General features: G+C 42.3%; 1 protein-coding gene across 1 annotated transcript in view; it reads left to right on the plus strand.

The window, feature by feature from the left end:
* The window catches only part of Phlpp2 (PH domain and leucine rich repeat protein phosphatase 2), a 70,380-nt gene that overhangs the window by 44,783 nt on the left and 6,683 nt on the right, over positions 1–18,914 (plus strand). Inside the window, exons 10-17 of the mRNA XM_051168754.1 lie at positions 2,255–2,315; positions 6,484–6,579; positions 7,971–8,126; positions 11,764–11,964; positions 15,419–15,581; positions 16,259–16,389; positions 17,136–17,246; positions 17,997–18,191. Coding sequence (XP_051024711.1) covers positions 2,255–2,315; positions 6,484–6,579; positions 7,971–8,126; positions 11,764–11,964; positions 15,419–15,581; positions 16,259–16,389; positions 17,136–17,246; positions 17,997–18,191 — 1,114 coding nt within the window. The remainder of the gene's footprint in view (positions 1–2,254; positions 2,316–6,483; positions 6,580–7,970; positions 8,127–11,763; positions 11,965–15,418; positions 15,582–16,258; positions 16,390–17,135; positions 17,247–17,996; positions 18,192–18,914) is intronic.

Raw genomic sequence — 18,914 nt, forward strand, 5'->3', positions numbered from 1 at the left:
CCACTGTCTCCGCTGCTGCTTTCTCTGGTAAAGAAGACCAAAAAAAAAAAAAAAGTAACGAGAGAATTCTGGAATTAGGGCTAAATGTTGTGGCTCTAAGCTGACTCATCAAGTGAGCAAACAACTTGCTTATAGTCAGAGAACAGTGTTTATGCCAATCGTAGCAAACCTCTCATGCAAAGGAAATTTTGTATTTAGGCCAGCCTGGTCTACAAAGTGAGTCCAGGACTGCCAAGGCTATACAGAGAAACCGTCTCAAAAACAAAACAAAACAAAACAAAAGACACCAAATTGCCTTATCTCCCATCACCTTTGCCTATTTATAGGCAATGAACATCATTATAGAAAATGAACATCAGAGGGAATGCTTACTATAAAGACTAAAATAGCATCATTGACACTAATAGTGATTTTTGCCAGATTTTATAACAGTTTAACAAAGTTCAACACATGTTCAGTTCCCTAGGGAGGAATTGGTCTCTCTGATCTGTTTCATATTCACAAAAAGAACATTAAAAAGATATAACCATATGAAATAGTATGGGCAAATGCCACAAACGCAATGTGGAGCGAATGAAGTTAAGCCAAAGCACATACAGGAGAGTGATCAGGCCATCCTCAGCTACATAGGAAGTTCAAGACCAGCCTGAGCTACACATGACCTTGTTTCAAAGTGAAACAAAACATGGCAAAGTATGTGTATGCCTGGGATTACAAATGTGTACCACCATGCTAGGCTTATACAGTGCTAGGGTTAGAACCCAGGGACTCCTGCATGCTAAGTAAGCACTGGGCCAACTGAGCTACATCCTAGCCATCATGTATCCTTTTATTACAGTACTTGGAGAGGTAAGGCAATATTCTGAGTTCAAGGCCACCTGGGCTATCCAGAAAGCTCCTGGGTGGGGGCGGCCATGGAGGAAAGTTTCAGTTTATAAATAGCAAGTATTTTCTGGTATTTGGAGCCAGGATAGAAAATGTTATCTTTGAATGGGTAGTGGCAAGGAGAGGAAACAGTAATGCTCTGATTGATGATCTGAGCATTGGTTCTACTAGTGTGTTCTAGTTCAATGATCTATATACTTAAGATTGTTTCTGTATTTGCATTATTCTTCAGTTAAAAGTGAGATTATTTTTTTACCAAACATCCAGATATTGGGGCTAGAGAGATGACTCAAAGGACAGAGTTCGAGGTACTTTTGCAGAGGTCCTGAGTTAGGTTCCTAGCACCCATATGAGGTTTTCACAGTTGTCTTTTAACTCTGACTCCAGGGAGATCCAATACCTCTGCCCTCTGAGGGCTCCTATACTGTATATTCAACACACACACACACACACACACACACACACACACACTTAAAAATAAATGTATTTTTAAAAATCTAGGTACTGTTGGCAGGTCCCGTGAGGCGCCTGCGTGCTCAGTGACCTTTCCCAGTGTGTTGTAAAATATTGTGTGGCCTATGGCCTTGGTCTGCTGAAATGCTACAAAACCTTATTAAAAATGAACCCCTACTATTCCCAGGTTTACCAGGAAATTTGGGTAGGAATGGAATTGATGAATCTCATCCTTTATAAAATCGGGAGTGCTGATTAAAGAGTTAAGCTTTGGAAGACTTCAGTCCTGCACCTGCCTATGGTCATCATTAACCGCTCCCTGAGTCTACGCTCCCTGAGTCTACTCAAGACGAATCGTCTGAGCTTAAGCAAACTGTGTTAGATGGACATGGAGCATCGCTGTACACTTGTCTAGTACCGTTTACAATGTGCCATTAATAGTATGTGAGAAGCACCAGAAAAGTCTAGGCATTAATTTTTCAAGTTACAAACTAACTGTACTGTTAACATTAGGAGCTTCCTGATGTAGTGCAAAAGATCCCACAGTTAGTAGTTGTGTGTGCTTTCCAAGACAGACTAAACAGTAGTCAGAGTGACTTGCTGGTAGTTTTATCTGTAGTCATCTTCACAAAGACACTTTTGCTTTGTTTACCAGTTCTTCCTTAAAAAAATATGTCTGTGTATGTGTAGGGATGTGCAGGTGCTCCTGGAGGCCAGCGGTAGCAGATCCCCTGGAAGTTGCAGGTTGTAGCTGTTGTGAGCCACCTGCTGTAGTGCTGGCACCTGAACGCGGGCCCTCTCCAGTAGTTCTTGCTTCCTCCTCTTCCTCCCTCCTTCTTCTTTTCTCCTTCCTCCTCCTCCTTTCTTTTTCTTTTTTTCTGAGAACATTGTTAACATGTTGTCTGTTTTCTCACAGGGCTGACGGCAGTGAATGTCTACCCAGTACCTAGCCTGCTCACTTCTTTGGAACTCTCCCGGTGAGTGTGGCACTCCCATAAGGTTGGTGCTTATCTTAACTGGGGACCGAAGAGGAAGAGGGAGAGAGAACTGTTCTGTGGCTAAAGGGAGGAGGCCCTCAGAGAAAAGGGGACTTAGATCTCTTCTGACTGAATAAACAGTATTACTTAATCCCACAGCCTTCATGATATGTGTGACTACTGTCTTCACCTTTCTGTCTAAATTTCTCAGGAGAGCGCCATTTCCTTATCCTGACAGCAGCTCACTTTAGGCTTCTCTCATTCACTTTCCCCTCTATTGACACTTGCTCTCGTGCTCTCTCTCTTTTAAAAACATCATTCAAACTGGACAATACAGATGGTCTCCTCCCCTTAAATATATTTTATTAATTTATTCATATTACATCTCAATTGTTATCCCATTCCTTGTATCCTCCCATTCCCATTTTCCCCTTACTCCCCTCCCCTATGACTGTGACTGAGGGGACCTCCTCCCCATGTATATGCTCAAAGGGTATCAAATCTTTTCTTGGTAGCCTGTTATCCTTCCTCTGAGTGCCACCAGGCCTCCCCATCCAGGGGACATGGTCAAATATGGGGCACCAGAGTTCGTGTGAAAGTCAGTCCCTACTCTCTACCCAATTGTGGAGAATGTTCTGTCCATTGGCTAGATCTGGATTGAGGTTTGAAGTTTACTGCACGTATTGTCCTTGGCTGGTGCCATAGTTTGAGCAGGACCCCTGGGCCCAGATCTGCCCATCATAATGTTCTACTTGTAGGTTTCTAGGACTCTCTGGACCCTTCTATTTCCCCATTCTCCCTTGCTTTTCTCACATAGAGTCCCAATAGGAAGCCTTCCCTTCTGTCCCACTTCCCTGGTAAGTGAAGACTTTCATGGGACATGCCCCTTGGGCTAGTGTCCAGATATAAGTGAGTATATACCATTTGAGTCTTTCTGCTTCTGGGTTAACTCACTCACTATGATCATTTCTAGTTCAGTCCATTTGTCCACAAATTTCGGAAATTCCTTGTTTTTAATAGCTGAGTAGTATCCCATAGTGTAAATGTACAACAGTTTCTTTATCCATTCTTCTACTGAGGGACACTTATTTGTCACCATGCACAAAACTCAAGTCCAAGTGGCTCAAAGACCTCAACATAAAACCAGAGACACTAAACTGGTTAGAAGAAAAAGTGGGGAAGAGTCTGAAACACATTGGCACAGGAGACAACTGCCTGAACAGAACACCAACAGCCCAAGCCTTAAGGTCAACAATTAATAAATGGGACCTCATGAGACTGAGAAGCTTCTGTAAGGCAGGAGACACTGTCAACAGAACAAAGCGACAGCCTACAGACTGGGAAAATATCTTCATCAACTCTACATCTGACAAAAGTCTAATATCCAAAATATATGAAGAACTCAAGAAATTAAACATCACCAAACCAAATAACCCAATTGAGAAATGGGGCTCAGAACTAAACAGAGAATTCTCAACAGAGGAATATCAAATGTCTGAGAAACACTTAATGAAATGCTCAACCTCCTTAGTCATCAGGGAAATGCAAATCAAAACAACTCTGAGATTCCATCTTACACCCATCAGAATGGCTAAGATCAAAAACTCAAGTGACACCACATGCTGGCAAGGATGTAGAGAGAGAGGAACACTCCTTCATTGCTGGTGGGAATGCAAACTAGTACAGCCACTTTGGAAATCTATCTGGTGCTATCTCAGAAAACTGGGAATAGGGCTTCCTCAAGACCCAGCTATTCCACTCCTTGGAATATACCCAGAAGATGCTCCAGCACACAACAAGAAAATTTGCTCAACCATGTTCATAGCAGCCTTATTCATATTAGCCAAACCATGGAAACAGCCTAAGTGTCCCTCAGTAGAATGGATAAAGAAACTGTGGTACATTTACACTACGGAATAACACACACACACACACACACACACACACACACACACACACTGTCTCTCGCGCTCTCTCTCTCTCTCTCTCTCTCTCTCTCAGATTTATTTATTATGTATACAGTATCCTGCCTGCATGTGAGCCAGAAGAGGGCACCAGATCTCATTATAGATGGTTGTGAGCCGCTATGTGGTTGCTGGGAATTGAACTCAGGACCTTTGGAAGAACAGTCAGTGCTCTCCCCAGGCCCTTACTGTCTCTTTTTAATGCTATCTTAGTCATTGTTTCCCTCTCTTTGGTTCTGTTTTCTTTTCTTCAGGCAGCCTTTCAAGTCAGTATCCCCAAGTTCTGACTTGGCACACTGCCCTGTTGTGGATGCAGTCTCACTGATTCCAGTGATGTCAGTCACCCCTAAGTGTTGGCATCACCCAGTTTTCTAAAGTAGCCCTCTTCTCTCAGGTCAGGCTCATGTGTCTATTTCTTCACCAGTTAAATTTGTTGTATGTATCTCCAGCCTCAAACCTGTGCAAAATTAAACTCATCTCCCATTGCACTAATCTTGTTTCCTGTGTCTGTTCACAGTCATCAACGTCATCCTTGGTCACCTAGGCCAGAAGCCTGGAAGCAGCTTTCATCCTTCATTCTGCACCTTCCTCCCTCAAGTTACTGCCATTTTTGCTTCATTAGCACTTTTTGGCTTTCTCCCTCCCTTTCAGCTGAATGGCTACTCACCTCGGCTTGTCATTTGATTCTTCTTCTTTTTATTAGCAGAATTATCTTAACTGAGCTCCATTTACCAGTAATCTATTTAAAGCACATACCTGCGACATCAGTACACTGCTTATTAAGCCCCTGAGGTAACCCTCATACATGTAGGATCAAGTCCGAACTCTCCAGACATGATTTAGACCTGGTTTCAGCCTAACTTCCCCTCTGGCTCCCATTGCTTCATGCTCCAGCATTGCCAAACTGCTTGGCATCCCCTCATCCATCACACTCCTTGTCTTATCTTTGTGCTCTGACTCATGTTGGCACCTCTGCTTGAACATCTTCTTGTAAGGTCGCAGTGTAATATTCTTCAGAATCTAACCCAGATGCCATACTTCTTAGCAGAGTTGCCTTGGTCTATTTCAGGCAAAGTGTTCTCTTCACTAAGCTGCACAGCAATGTCTGTTTCTTATGTAGCTCTCACTGCATTCTGCAACATAATTCATAGACACCTTGAAATCTAGAAAGGATGACAGTAGAAGTCTTATGATGAGGAGATATATTAAATACTTCAAGTTTATGTTTCCACTTGTTTGAAACTTTGCCCTGCTACTGATTGTCTTCTGCCTCTACTTTCTCACTGTTATTCCTTCTATTTTTCTCAGACTTTTCTTTTCTCTTCATCATTTCTTATGGAATTCCTGATCACCTTTGATGCCACTTCCTCTAACTCTGACCTTGTCTCACTAGAGCCTGCTGCTTCCTTTGAAGCCTCCTCTGAGCGTGCGGTGTGACACAGCTGGTACATATTGCCCTACACATATGAGTAATTGTCTCTCTCTTCCCTTCTACTTTAACAGCATTTTCTGAGTGATGACTTTATTTTTGGCAGTATCCAGGAGACTTCCTTGGAAATAGTGTCCCTGTCCTAAAGTGCTTATAGGCAACTTAGTGCATACATTGGAGTCTTATGAAATAAATTCCATTTGTATGTTATTTAGATGTTCATAAATATGACAAAATACCTGAGATAAGCAATTTAAAAGAAGGAAAGGTATTTTTAGCTTCTGGTTTTAGTTCCTTGGTCACTTACTCATATCACCTTGGGTCCCTGGAGAGGTATATAGTATTATGGTGACAGCTCATAGTGGCTTACTTCCTGACAGCTGAGAAGCAGAGAGGGAGAAGCCAGATCTTAGAGCTCTTTCTTCCTTCTTTCCTTTTTTACTCCCTCTTTTTCCTTCCCCCTTTTATCTTTCTTCTGTTTGTTTTCTTAAAATATTCTCCATATTTAACCCAGGCTGGGCTTGAACTTATGATCCCCATGCTTGCCTAAGCCTCCCAAGTGCTAAGATTACAGTATGAACCACCACCCTGGCTTAGTTCCATCACCATCCACAGTGCTCTTATCCACTAACCCATCTCTCCAGTCTTTCCTACCAAGTTCTAACAGCATCACAGGCTATTAGAACAAATTGTAATAATTTATATTTTGGGGAAACATTTAATATCCAAGCCATAGTAACTTTTTAAGTTACAAAATAATTCTTATTCTTTGCAGAAACCTGCTAGAGTGTGTCCCTGACTGGGCCTGTGAAGCAAAAAAGCTAGAAATACTAGATATGAGCTACAATCTTCTTACAGAGGTTCCTGTGAGGTATGTGTGTATAAATGGTGCATATATGTCATATCTGTTTAAGTGTTTCTCTAAATTTGGGTCGCCTTTGACTTGTTAGTGACTGTTGATGAAGGACCTGCTGAGTAGGAGGTGCTATAGGAGATGTACTGTAAGGGGCGTAGTGATGACTAAACATGATCTTGTGTGACGTGCACACAGAGAGCTGCTAACGTGTGCTCAGAGTTTCTGGCATGGTTACTTAGGATGGTATGAATTAACTGTTCCGTAGGGTTATTATGAGCTGGAAATGCCCTGAGAACTTCAGTTTTATAATCTTAACTACTCCTTAACCCTTTTTATATCGGTGCTGCCAGTGTCTCCTTAGGAGTGAGGAAACTGAGAAGGGCTAAGTAATGTGTCTGAGGTAGCGCTTCATTAGGGAAGCTCCCATTTGAATGTTGCAGTCTTGCCCTGGAGGCTTACTCTTAATCATGACACTTATACGTTGTTTTGGAAATTGAGAAGGACTTGAAATAATTAGGAAGTGCTTTGTGGTAAGATGGGCTCTGATGACCTTTACCAGATGGTGAGAGTTATCTAACATGACGAAAGAGAGATTGGTGCTTGGGGGGTAGGGTGAGGAGATTGTACTGTATGTTCCAAAGGACTTAAACGTAAGGTGTATGCTTGTGGGGTCTTTACAAACAGTAGGTGTGCACCAAGCCTCTGGATAAGATCTTCACGTCCAGATGACATCGCCATTTTCAGTGAGATCTTGGACAGACCACTAAACCTTTGGCAAATCACTAACTCCTTCTGGATTCCATTGTTAATGGCCTAGTCATAGCATTTTAAACTCTTAATCATTTTTAATGTAATAAAATTTTCATATCTTGGGATAAATATAATCAATATACCAATAACATTAGCATAATTAATATAAGCATATTCAGTTATTCATATTGATATTTGCTATCTAGACTTAACTCAAAGTAGGTTGATTCTAGAAACTGCTTCACTAGTGGTTCTCAACCTTCCTGATGCTGTGACTCTTCAATGCCGTTCCTCATGTTGTGGTGACTCACAAACATAAAATAATGTTCATTGCTACTTCATGACTGTAATTTTTCTACTCTTATAAATGACAATGTACATATCTCTGTTTTCTGATGGTCATAGGTGACCCCTGTGCAGTGGTCGACCCACAGGTTGATACCTACTGGTTTAGATTCTGCCACTTGTGTTCAAGATCTCACTTGTGGGTGGCACTAGATGGTGTATGTGACAGCTTTCTTGGCTCAGTCATTTGTCAGTGGTTGTATATTCTAAAAGTAGGTTTCTGTTAGTTGACTGATTATAATTAACTGACCTGTAACAGACATAAAAAGGATTTAAGTTAGCTTTTGCTTCTTTCTGTTGTTTCTCCTTAGAATTCTGAGTAGCCTGACTCTGCGGAAGCTGATGGTGGGACATAACCACATCCATGGCCTTCCGGCTCTGGTGGAGCACATTCCCCTCGAGGTGCTGGACGTTCAGCATAACGTTCTGTCCAGGCTCCCAGACACCCTCTTCTCCAAGGCCTTAAAGTGAGTCATGGCCTCCGCGGGCTGCCCTGACCTGCCCCTGGAGAGATTTCCGCGGCTGCCCTGACCTGCCCCTAGAGAGATTTCCACGGGTTGCCCTGACCTGCCCCTGGAGAGATTTCCACTGCTGCCCTGACCTGCCCCTAGAGAGATTTCCACGGGCAGCCCTGACCTGCCCTGGAGAGATTTCCACGGCTGCCCTGCCCTGCCCTAGAGAGATTTCCACGGGCTGCCCTGACCTGCCCCTGGAGAGATTTCCACGGGCTTCCCAGACCTGCCCTGGAGAGATTTCCACGGGCTGCCCTGATCTGCCCCTAGAGAGATTTCCACGGCTGCCCTGACCTGCCCCTAGAGAGATTTCCACAGGCTGCCCTGACCTGCCCCTGGAGAGATTTCCACGGGCTGCCCTGACCTGCCCCTGGAGAGATTTCCACGGCTGCACTGACCTGCCCCCAGAGAGATATCCACAGCTGTAGTTTACTTGATACTCCAGCTCTTGGCAGAGGCTTAAGTGCAGTTTTTTGTGATAGAGAATTTCAGGCAGGTTGGGGACACAAGAGCTTTCACTGTGTTCATAGAGAAATAGCATTCAGATGGGGCCTTTAGTAAATTTTACCTTTTGTATTGAGGAAAAAAGGACATGCTACTAAAGTCAGTTTTATTCTAGCTTTATTAAGTAATCGTTGAGTTAAATTCTCTGGGCTCAGAACACTTCTTACCTGCTTTGGAATACATGCATGTAAAGGTAATATCCTAGCCTGGCATGGTGGTGCATGTCCCAGCATCTGGGGAGGCAGAGGCAGGAGAAACTGAGTAAGAGGCTAGCCTGGTCTATAAAATGAGTCCAGGACAGCCAAGGTTACACAGAGAATCCCTGTCTTGGGGGTAAAAACATACAATCCTTGTACAAGGTATTGTTTGCCTCTCATTGTAAATTAGTAACAGGTCTTCCTGTTTTAAAATTTATAGGGCGGTGGTGGCGTATGCCTTTAATCCCAGCACTTGGGAGGCAGAGGCAGGCGGATCGTTGTGAGTTCGAGGCCAGCCTGGTCTACAAAGCGAGTCTAGGACAGCCAAGGCTACACAGAGAAACCCTGTCTCAAAAAACCAAAAAAAAAAAAAAAAAAAAAAAAAAAAAATTTATAGTCAGGTTTACCTAAGTGTCATCTTTAAAGAAAAAGTAGGGCTGGAGAGATGGCTCAGCGGTTAAGAGCACTGACTGCTCTTCCAGAGGGCCTGAGTTCAATTCCCAGCAACCACGTGGTGGCTCACAACCATCTATAATGTGATCTAATGTGCACTGTATACATAATAAATAGTAAATAAATCTTTTTTAAAAAAAAGAAAGAAAGAAAAATTAGACATTTTTGTTTTTATTTTTTTGTGCTGCTAGGCATTAAGTTCAGGGTATTGTTTATATTAAGTAAGCGCTCTACAAATTTAGCAATCCTAGCCCAACCTCTGCCTGTCTCTGCCTCCCCCGGTGCTGTGATTACAGGCGTGTGCCTCCGCACCTGGCTATAAAATTGTCATTTAATAGTAATCTTTTATGATATGAAGAAGGGTGCTTAGAGATGGAGAAACAGAGGCACACAGTAGTGATTTGACATAGGTCACAGTAGACAACCAAACCTGTAACCCACAGGTTTTTTGTTTTCTGTTTTCCAGCTTATGTATCTCTTAACCCATAATACTCTTAGCTGGATAGTCCTCAAAATAAAATCTTTAGGAAGTAAAAATCAACAACAACAAAAGAAAAAAATGAAACTGAGGGAAATTTGGGGGGGGGGCAAATTTCTGTGAAGTGTTAAAGTTGTTAATTAAGAAGCCGTGCATCACACGGAATGATGTCATAAGTGGCTGAAGATAATTAGGGAACCGTCTACTTAGCGTGCTGTCAGAGATGATACACAGAATCCTCCACAAGTTTAAAGCTCATTAGAGATGCTGATCACACATAGGTTGAAGTAAGGGGAGAGCTCAGTTGGTAAAGTGCTATCCTCACAGGCATAAGGATATGATTTTAGTTACCCAGAACATGTAAAACTGTAGGGCATGGTAGCATGTGCTTTTTTTTTTTTTTTTGAATGTGCTTATTATTCTAGCACAGATATGATAGGGACATAGGGATTCCTGGGGCTTGCTGGACAGCCAGTGTAGCTTCATGGGTAAGCCCCAGGCCGATGAGAGATCCTATCTCAGAGGAGATACACAGAAAATTTTAAAACTACACTTATTTTGTGTCTACAAGTGTACTTAGGCGTGCACTATAGTGTACATGTGAAAGTTAAGAGGAGAGCTTTGTGAAGTCAGTTCTCATCTACACTGTGGGTTCTGGGGGTCAAACTCAGGTTGTCAGGGTTGGTAGAAAGAGCCTCTACCTGCTAAGCCATGTCATCCTCCATCGGTGGCATTTTTTAAGGTGACACTCAAGATTATCCCCTTGTCTGCACACACACACACACACACACACTATGTACACACACACACTATGCACACACAGGCACACACACACACACTATGCACACACAACACTATGCACACACAGGCACACACACACACACTATGCACACGCACACACACTATGCACACACAGGCACACACACTATGCACACACAGGCACACACACACACACACTATGCACACACAGGCACACACACACTATGTACACACACACACACTATGCACACACAGGCACACACACACACACTATACACACACAGGCACACACACACACACACTATGCATACACAGGCACACACACACACACTATGCACACACAGGCACACACACACACACACTATGCACACACAGGCACACACACTATGCACACACAGGCACACACACACACACACACACACTATGATACACAGGCACACACATGAAGACACAAGTTTAATGATGCTTCCTTTCCTTGGGGGATGTTCTGTGCTTACAAGCATTGTATTCAACAGGTTATTAACCTTATTCCATAGTTTACTTGTTAGATTGACAAAGATTAAATTGAATTATGATATTGTAGGTAAAAATGTGGATTACATTCTTGTATAAATGCAGTTTGGACTTGATCTTAGCCAGAATGCCAAGAAACAACACAACTGCTGTTTGATACAACTTTTCTGAGCCTTAAATAGGCAGTATATTAAAAGCCGTTAAAAACATACACCCCTTGATACCATACCTTCTGTTTCTAGAACTGTACACTAGGGACATGATTGATAGGAATCCAATCTTTTCATTATAGTGCGCATGCACACAAGTATGAATACTCGGTGTAGACACACTATCAGAGCACTATGGGATTAGTTAAATAGATAATGATTTGTTACAAAGAGACAAAACTTTTTGAATGTTATCTTTATAGTTCAGATGTATATTATGGTGCTATTCCATAGTGTCTTTGCAATGGGAACAGGTGGTTTTGCATGGAGCCATTAAAGAATGCTAGAAAAATAACCATGCCTATGTTCCTTCTTGCCACCTGGCTTTGAGTTGATTAGATGCCGAGAAAACTTTCCAGAGGCCTTATTCTTGACTTTGGGAGCTTGGAACAACATTCCCTGTTGCAAAGGACATGATGGTTTCTACTTAAGAAGGTAACAAACTCAAAGGGAGTGATGTTCTGTGTGTGTTCTGTCAGTCTCAGATACTTGAATGCATCTGCAAATAGTCTGGAGTCTTTGCCTTCTGCATGTGCTGGAGAGGAGAGTCTGAGTGCGCTGCAGCTGCTGTACCTGACCAGCAACCTCCTGACAGATCAGTGCATACCTGTTTTGGTCGGGCACCCACACCTGCGAATTCTCCACCTTGCAAATAACCAGCTACAGACCTTTCCTGCAAGGTAAGTGAATGCAAGGTGTCATCATTTGAGAATAAAACACAAATTCTGCATTACATCACAGCTTTCTGACTATGACACATCCTGGCATTTGATAGTGGTAGGACTTCCTCCTCAACTTACCCCTTTTGCTTCTGGGGTTTTATTTAGCTTGAGCTTGTGTGAGTCTTGTGCATAGTGCTGCAGTTGCTGTGAGGTTGTATGTTTTATCTAGAAAACACTGTTTCCTTGATGTTCCCACTACCTCTGGCTCCTGCAGTCTCTCTGCCCTCTCTTCTGCAAAGATTCCTCAAGCCTTGGGGATAGGCATATGATATGTATTTCCCATTTAGGGCAGAGCATTCTACAGTTTCTTATTCTAGGAACTGGCTTGTTCTTTCTACCATGTGGGTCTTAGGGATCAAATCCAGGTAGTCAGTCTTGGCAACAAGTGCCTTCCTTTATCCACTGACCCATCCGCTCTGATTTTAGAATCTAGGCACAGATGTACAATCACTAAGCAGCTGATTTAGAATGTGAGTACTGTGTTTTAGTCACAAGTCAGAAGAACCTAGGTTGGGAGTAGTGTAAAAGAAAAGATTGGGGAGCCGGGTGTGGTGGCACACTCCTGTAATCACAGCACTCGGGAGGCAGAGGCAGGCGGATCTCTGTGAGATCGAGGCCAGCCTGATCTACAAAGCGAGTCCAGGACAGCCAAGGCTACACAGAGAAACCTTGTCTCAGAGTTTAAAAAAAAAAAAAAAAAAGATTGGGGCTAAAGAGATGGCTCAGTGGTTAAGAGCACAGCTCCTTGTTCAGAAGACCCAGGCTCAAATCCCAATACCCACATGACAGCTCACAACTGTCTGTAACTACTTCCAGCGGATCTGGCATGCAGGCAAAACACCAGTTCACATTAAAAAAAAAAAACAACAGCCTGTCAATGGTGATGCACACTGTTAATCCCAGCACTTGGGAGGCAGGAGCAGGCAGATCTCTGTGAGTTCAAAGCCAGCCTGGTCCACAGAGTGAGTTCCAGGACAGCTCATGGTACACAGAGAAAAGGAGAGCGGGGGCGGGGGAGAGAAAATTAAGGTTAGCCTTGGGAACACATTTTAAAAAGAAGTTAGAGGATAATTGTATCCCTTTTAATTTTTAAAAAGATGTGTATATGTATGTATGTATCTGTGTATGTACACAATGCTCTGTCTGCATGTACGCCTGCAGGCCAGAAGAGGGCCACAATGTGGTTGCTGGGAATTGAACTCAGGGCCTTTGGAAGAGTAGTCAGTGCTCTTAATGTCTAAGCCATCCCTTCTGCCCCATCACTTTTAATTTTAAAAGGCACATGTCATAATGGACTCCAAGTGGACTCAAGCTCATGATGCTATGTTTTTTGTTTGTTTGTTTTTAAGACAGGGTTTCTCTGTGTAGCCTTGACTACCTTGGACTTGCTTTGTAGACCAGGTTGGCTTTGAACTCACAGAGATCCGCCTGCTTCTGCCTCCCAAGTGCTGGGATTAAAGGCGTGCGCCACCACTGCCCGGCTCTCATGATGCTTTGTTACCCTCTATTTATAGGCATTTATCATCATATCCAACTCTTTCTGGATTTGGGGGCAACTGTTGGTTTAGAAAGTTGGTAAAGTACTTGCTGTGTAAACTTGACTTAAGTTCAGATCCCCAGAGCCTGTATAAAAAGGCAGCTGTAGTGGTACATAGCTGTGATGCTAGCACTGGGGAAATAGAAACAGGAGGGCCTCTGAGGCTTGCAGGCCAGCTAGTCCAGCAGAGTCAGTGAACTTCAGGTTTAGTGGAGATCCTGCCTCAAAACGAAAAAACCCCAAACAAGAACATACCAAATGCCAACTTCTGGCTTCTATTTGTGCGCATACACAGATGTGCACATACCTGCATATGCATATAAAGTTGTACATACACAAGCCAGGTGTGGTGGCACACGCCTTTAATCCCAGCACTTGGGAGGCAGAGGCAGGCAGATTGCTGTGAGTTCGAGGCCAGCCTGGTCTACAAAAATGAGTCTAGGACAGCCAAGGCTACACAGAGAAACCCTGTCTCGGGGGGTAGGGGGGTTGGGGGGAGTTGTACATATACAAATATTTTTTCTGTTTTGTCTTAATTTCTTCATCTTTTATTTCTTTAGTTTCTTTGAGTGTACATATATTATCACATATACAAAAGAAAAAATTTTCTAAGCTTACTTATTAAATGGATGAGTTTTCTTTAATGTATATATAGGTGTGTATCTTGTGAGAAGGTGCACTTGAAAAGTATGAATTTTCTAGCACTTGAAATTGTGACCTATTAGAAAGGTAAGATGGAAAATTCATATAAAGTACTTATTTGAGGGACTGAAGAGATAGCTTTGTAGTTGAGAGTGGAGGACCTGGATTCAGTCTCGAGTGTACATAGCAGTGCACAGATGTAGCCATCTACAACTACAGCTCCAGGAAACTTGATGCCCTCTTCTGGCCTCAGTGGGCACCTGCTTTCATGTAGTGCACATGCAGGCAAACACAAGTACTTTAAAAAATAATAAATAAATAGTATCTAAAAACCATTTTGAGAAATCTGGTAGGAAATTGTAATAGTAATTCTTTCTTATTGCTAGTACTGTTGCTGATTTATTTTCCAAACGTTAACACATTTTTTGTTTTCAAAGAAATCAGAGAAATTTGTTAATGGAAACATTAGGCTTATGATATTCTTTATAACATGTAAAAAGCTTTGTATTAGGGGGCTGGAGAGATGGTTCTGAGGTTAAGAGCGCCAACTGTTCTTCCAAAGGTCCTGAGTTCAATTCCCAGCAACCACATTGATGTCTTATAACTATTTACAATGAGATCTGGTGCCCTTCTGATGTACATGCAGACAAAACACTGTGTATATATGATAAATAAATAAATCTTAAAAAAAAAAAAAAAAGCTTTTTATTAGAGTAGTGCAAATTGTTTCTCTGTCCCGAGCAGGGTAATGTGTGTACAGGAGTGTGGTAGTTAGTGTTAGTGCGGGGAGGGGCTACCAAGAAGTGTAAAACTGAAAGGAGTCTTAATTAATTCACCTTCTTCATTTTATGGCTGACACAGTCGAGGCTCCTTGTCCTTCCCTTACGTAGGATTCTGCAGTCTTGTTAGTGCAGCATCAAGGACTGGCTCTTCACTCTCAACAGTAGGCCAGTACTTTTTCAGGGACTCCCTGAAAGTCAGAAAGATGCTCGTGGGCTTCTATAAGAAAAACAAGGACAGTGCCAGCCTTGGAACACTGAGTGCTGAGTACCAGATCACGCTGACAGGTCATGCTGGTGAACTGTGGCTCGGTTGATGCCTGCTTATTCCCTTCTCTCAAGGTTCTCTGCGGTGAGCTACGTCATCTTTACTCTGTGGCTACTATGAAATAGTGCCACTTGGCAGCTGCTCTTTTCTGATGCAGCATAATGTTTTGATGTTTCTTTTTTTCAGCAAACTAAATAAATTGGAACAATTGGAAGAACTGAATCTAAGTGGGAACAAGCTTAAAGCCATTCCCACAACCATAGCAAATTGCAAAAGGCTGCACACCCTTGTCGCACATGCCAACAACATCAGCATCTTCCCGGAGATACTACAGCTGCCTCAGATTCAGGTACTTGCATGAGCTAGCCTGACATCCTCTCTGCAGAACGGCAAGGGTGAGAGGGGGTGCTTTTCTTGTAAGAAAGAAAGAAGTAAGGACTATGAATGAGACTGCTTCTCCCTAAGACTTTCTCTTGAGCTAATTTCCCCTCCCTACCAGTAATAGTCATTGAGAGACTGAACTATATAACTGCTGCTTTCCAATAGTCCTGATTGGGTACAGTCCTCTACTTTCTTAGACTTTCCCAAAGACCATGCCACAGCCTCTATCCTATACTAGGCTCCTTCCCACATCCTCTTCCCCGCAACCCCAAGGATTTCATTGTAAGTAGTCTCACTTACTGCAAGAATCAGCCAAGTTTAACCAAGGGTGTGCCCTAGAGGTCGGCTTAAAAATATTGACAAAACTTCTACTTACACAACATGACCAGACAACATCTTTCTAGCTTTCGATAGCCTTGCAAAGCTAATAAGTACTGCCAGTGGATGTGTCTGAATCCCCCCTTTTTCAGAGATAAGGAATGGGTATTGTTCTCTTCTCATATGTGCAATTTAAAATCTGAATATACTTAATTCATTCCTGGAAAGAAATTAAGTTCCCATTTGAGGCTACCGGGAAGATTGAATGTTTGGGAGTAGAGATTATTGTATAATGTATTCTCTTTTGGTTTCTCTATTTCTTTTCAGTTTGTAGACCTGAGTTGTAATGACTTGACAGAAATACTAATTCCAGAGACTCTGCCTGCTACTTTACAAGACCTTGATCTGACAGGAAATACAAATCTGGTTCTGGAACACAAGACTTTGGACATGTTTAGGTAGGAAAAAATTTCTGAAATTGAATCCATTTTTCAGCTGTCAGTGGGTCATCTTTGGATTATGGAAATATGGAAATGTTTGTTAAATAAAGGAATAGACTGGATTATACCAGAACACTCTTTTTGTTTGTTTGTTTCGCTTTGTTTTGTTGTTGTTTTTTTTTTTTTTTTTGTTTTTGGGGTTTTTTGTTTGTTTGTTTGTTTTTCGAGACAGGGTTTCTCTGTGTAGCCTTGGCTGTCCTGTACTCGCTTTTGTAGACCAGGCTGGCCTCAAACTCACAGCAAAACGTTTGCCTCTGCCTCCCAAGTGCTGGGATTAGAGGGCTGTGCCACCACACGCGGGGGCCAGAACACTTTTAGGTTCTCTTCTTTGGTTCATTTCTACCGAGCTATGCACTAAATCATTTTACATGGTAGGCATAGATGTGTCTGGTGGCAGAGGTCACATTGTAACATCGAAATGACAATTCATATGTATTGTTTCAAGATCTCTTTATATTGCTTTAAAAAGTAGATACTTATTAGAAGTCTAGAGATCTTCGTGATGCATTAGTTGAAGCTGTATTTAGCCTGTGCTTCCCCTACGACTTTCTGATCTCTTACATCAAAGCCAGAGTCATCATCCCACTTTGATTTAGTCTTTCTGGAAATGTGTCTTAGTCTGTTAAAAGATTATTTTAAAAAAATATTTCTTATAAAATACAGATGAGAATATGGTTTAATATGCCCTTCTTCACCTCCTGCAGCCATATCACAACCCTGAAAATTGATCAGAAACCTTTGCCAACCACAGATGCTACAGTTACTTCAACCTTCTGGAGCCATGGACTGGCTGAGATGGCAGGGCAGAGAAATAAGTGAGTATGTTGGCCCTGGAGCTTGGAGAGAGACAAGGCAGCTGATGGCATCCTAGGCCTGCTAGACCTTGTCCTATCTGTCTCTCAAACATAAGTCTCAGAACTTCACCATGAGATAAGATCCTTCTAAAGCCATGATAAAGAAAAAATGGATGTGCAGTTCACAAAGTACTAAATACTTCTTACTGTTTTCTTACGGAATTTTCTTTTCTTATGAGCAAAATTGATAACTAGGCCCAGTCCTATAAATAGCACTGATTTTCCAGTTGCCCCTAGTCTGAGATGATCCTCTGTTCCTGTAGACTTTCCTTCAAATGGTCCAGTCAAAGCTCACACCCTATACTGGGCTTTTTCCTGTACCTTCTACCTATACACTATTCTATGATAAACATTCTTCTTGGGGCAAGGAACACAAACCCAGTGCTATTGGCAGGTGTGCTGTGGTGGTCTTTGGATGAAGAGCATTGACAAAAATGAGTTCTTAATCACTATGACCAGAAAACACTATCTTTCCAGCTTTTGATAGCATTGCAAAGTTAGTGTACACTGCCTGTGAATGTGGCTGCGTGCCCTTGCCTTAGGATGGTGTCTCTGACAGCTGCTGCCTGACTGTCTTATCTAGAGCCTCCTTGTAGATACAGACTTACCACTATGCCTCTCCATCTTCAGTTAATACATTTCAAAAGGAATTCCCTCAAGAATAGTCTTTGCTAGTAACATCTGGTGATTATGTTTCTCATCTTGTTTCAGACTCTGTGTGTCTGCTCTGGCTATGGATAACTTTGCAGAGGGGGTGGGAGCTGTGTATGGCATGTTTGATGGGGACCGCAATGAGGAGCTCCCTCGTCTGCTGCAGTGTACAATGGCAGATGTGCTTTTGGAAGAAGTACAGCACTCAACAAATGACACAGTTTTTATGGCTAATACCTTCTTGGTATCTCACAGGTAAGCAGGTGGGTTGAATAATCCCTAACTCCATTTTGCTTCTAGAAAGTAAATCTCAGAAGCTGAAGGTCATGCCTATAGATGCAGGATCAAAGACAGCTGCTGCTCCTTCCTGTGCCGCATTTTCTTGTTATCAGCAGAGTGTGGTGGTCATTCCTTTTTAAATGGAGTCATTTGCCACTCTTGCTAAGGACCTGGAAAGGTTAGCACATGTATGCTAAAAGTATGTGCCTGACTATGTGAACATTTAGGGGAAGACTTTTCAGAGTTAGCTGATGACCTACAGAAGGCCAATAAGCACTCTTCAGATTTATGTGTTAGAATTCTTATTATTAGGATTTATCCAACTCCTCTTTCTTATTAACATCTAAGCCACTTATAAGCAAAAACCTCACATCTGAACTCCTGAAAATCTCTTAGTAGCAGAGAGTGCTTTGTACCTCAGGTAGGTGTCCTAAAGCGTGCAGAGTGCTGAGACTGTAAACTTGAATAGTCAAGATTGGAACAGTGAATAGCTGGAGCTGGTTTTATCTCTTGTGTTAAAAAGCAGAGTGTGGGGAAAAGAGTTTGTTTTGTTTTGTTTTTTTTCAGTAGAATTAAGCTAGAGACTTGGCAGACTAACAGTTTGGAAAAGGGAACTCTGAAGTTTGTACCTGCCAAAGACCAAATACTGTACCACACAGTTTCCATCCTTATCTTTCAAAACAAAACAAATAGGTAGGA

The sequence above is a fragment of the Acomys russatus genome, chromosome 26 (assembly GCF_903995435.1).
Source record: "Acomys russatus chromosome 26, mAcoRus1.1, whole genome shotgun sequence".
Classification (NCBI taxonomy): domain Eukaryota; kingdom Metazoa; phylum Chordata; class Mammalia; order Rodentia; family Muridae; genus Acomys; species Acomys russatus.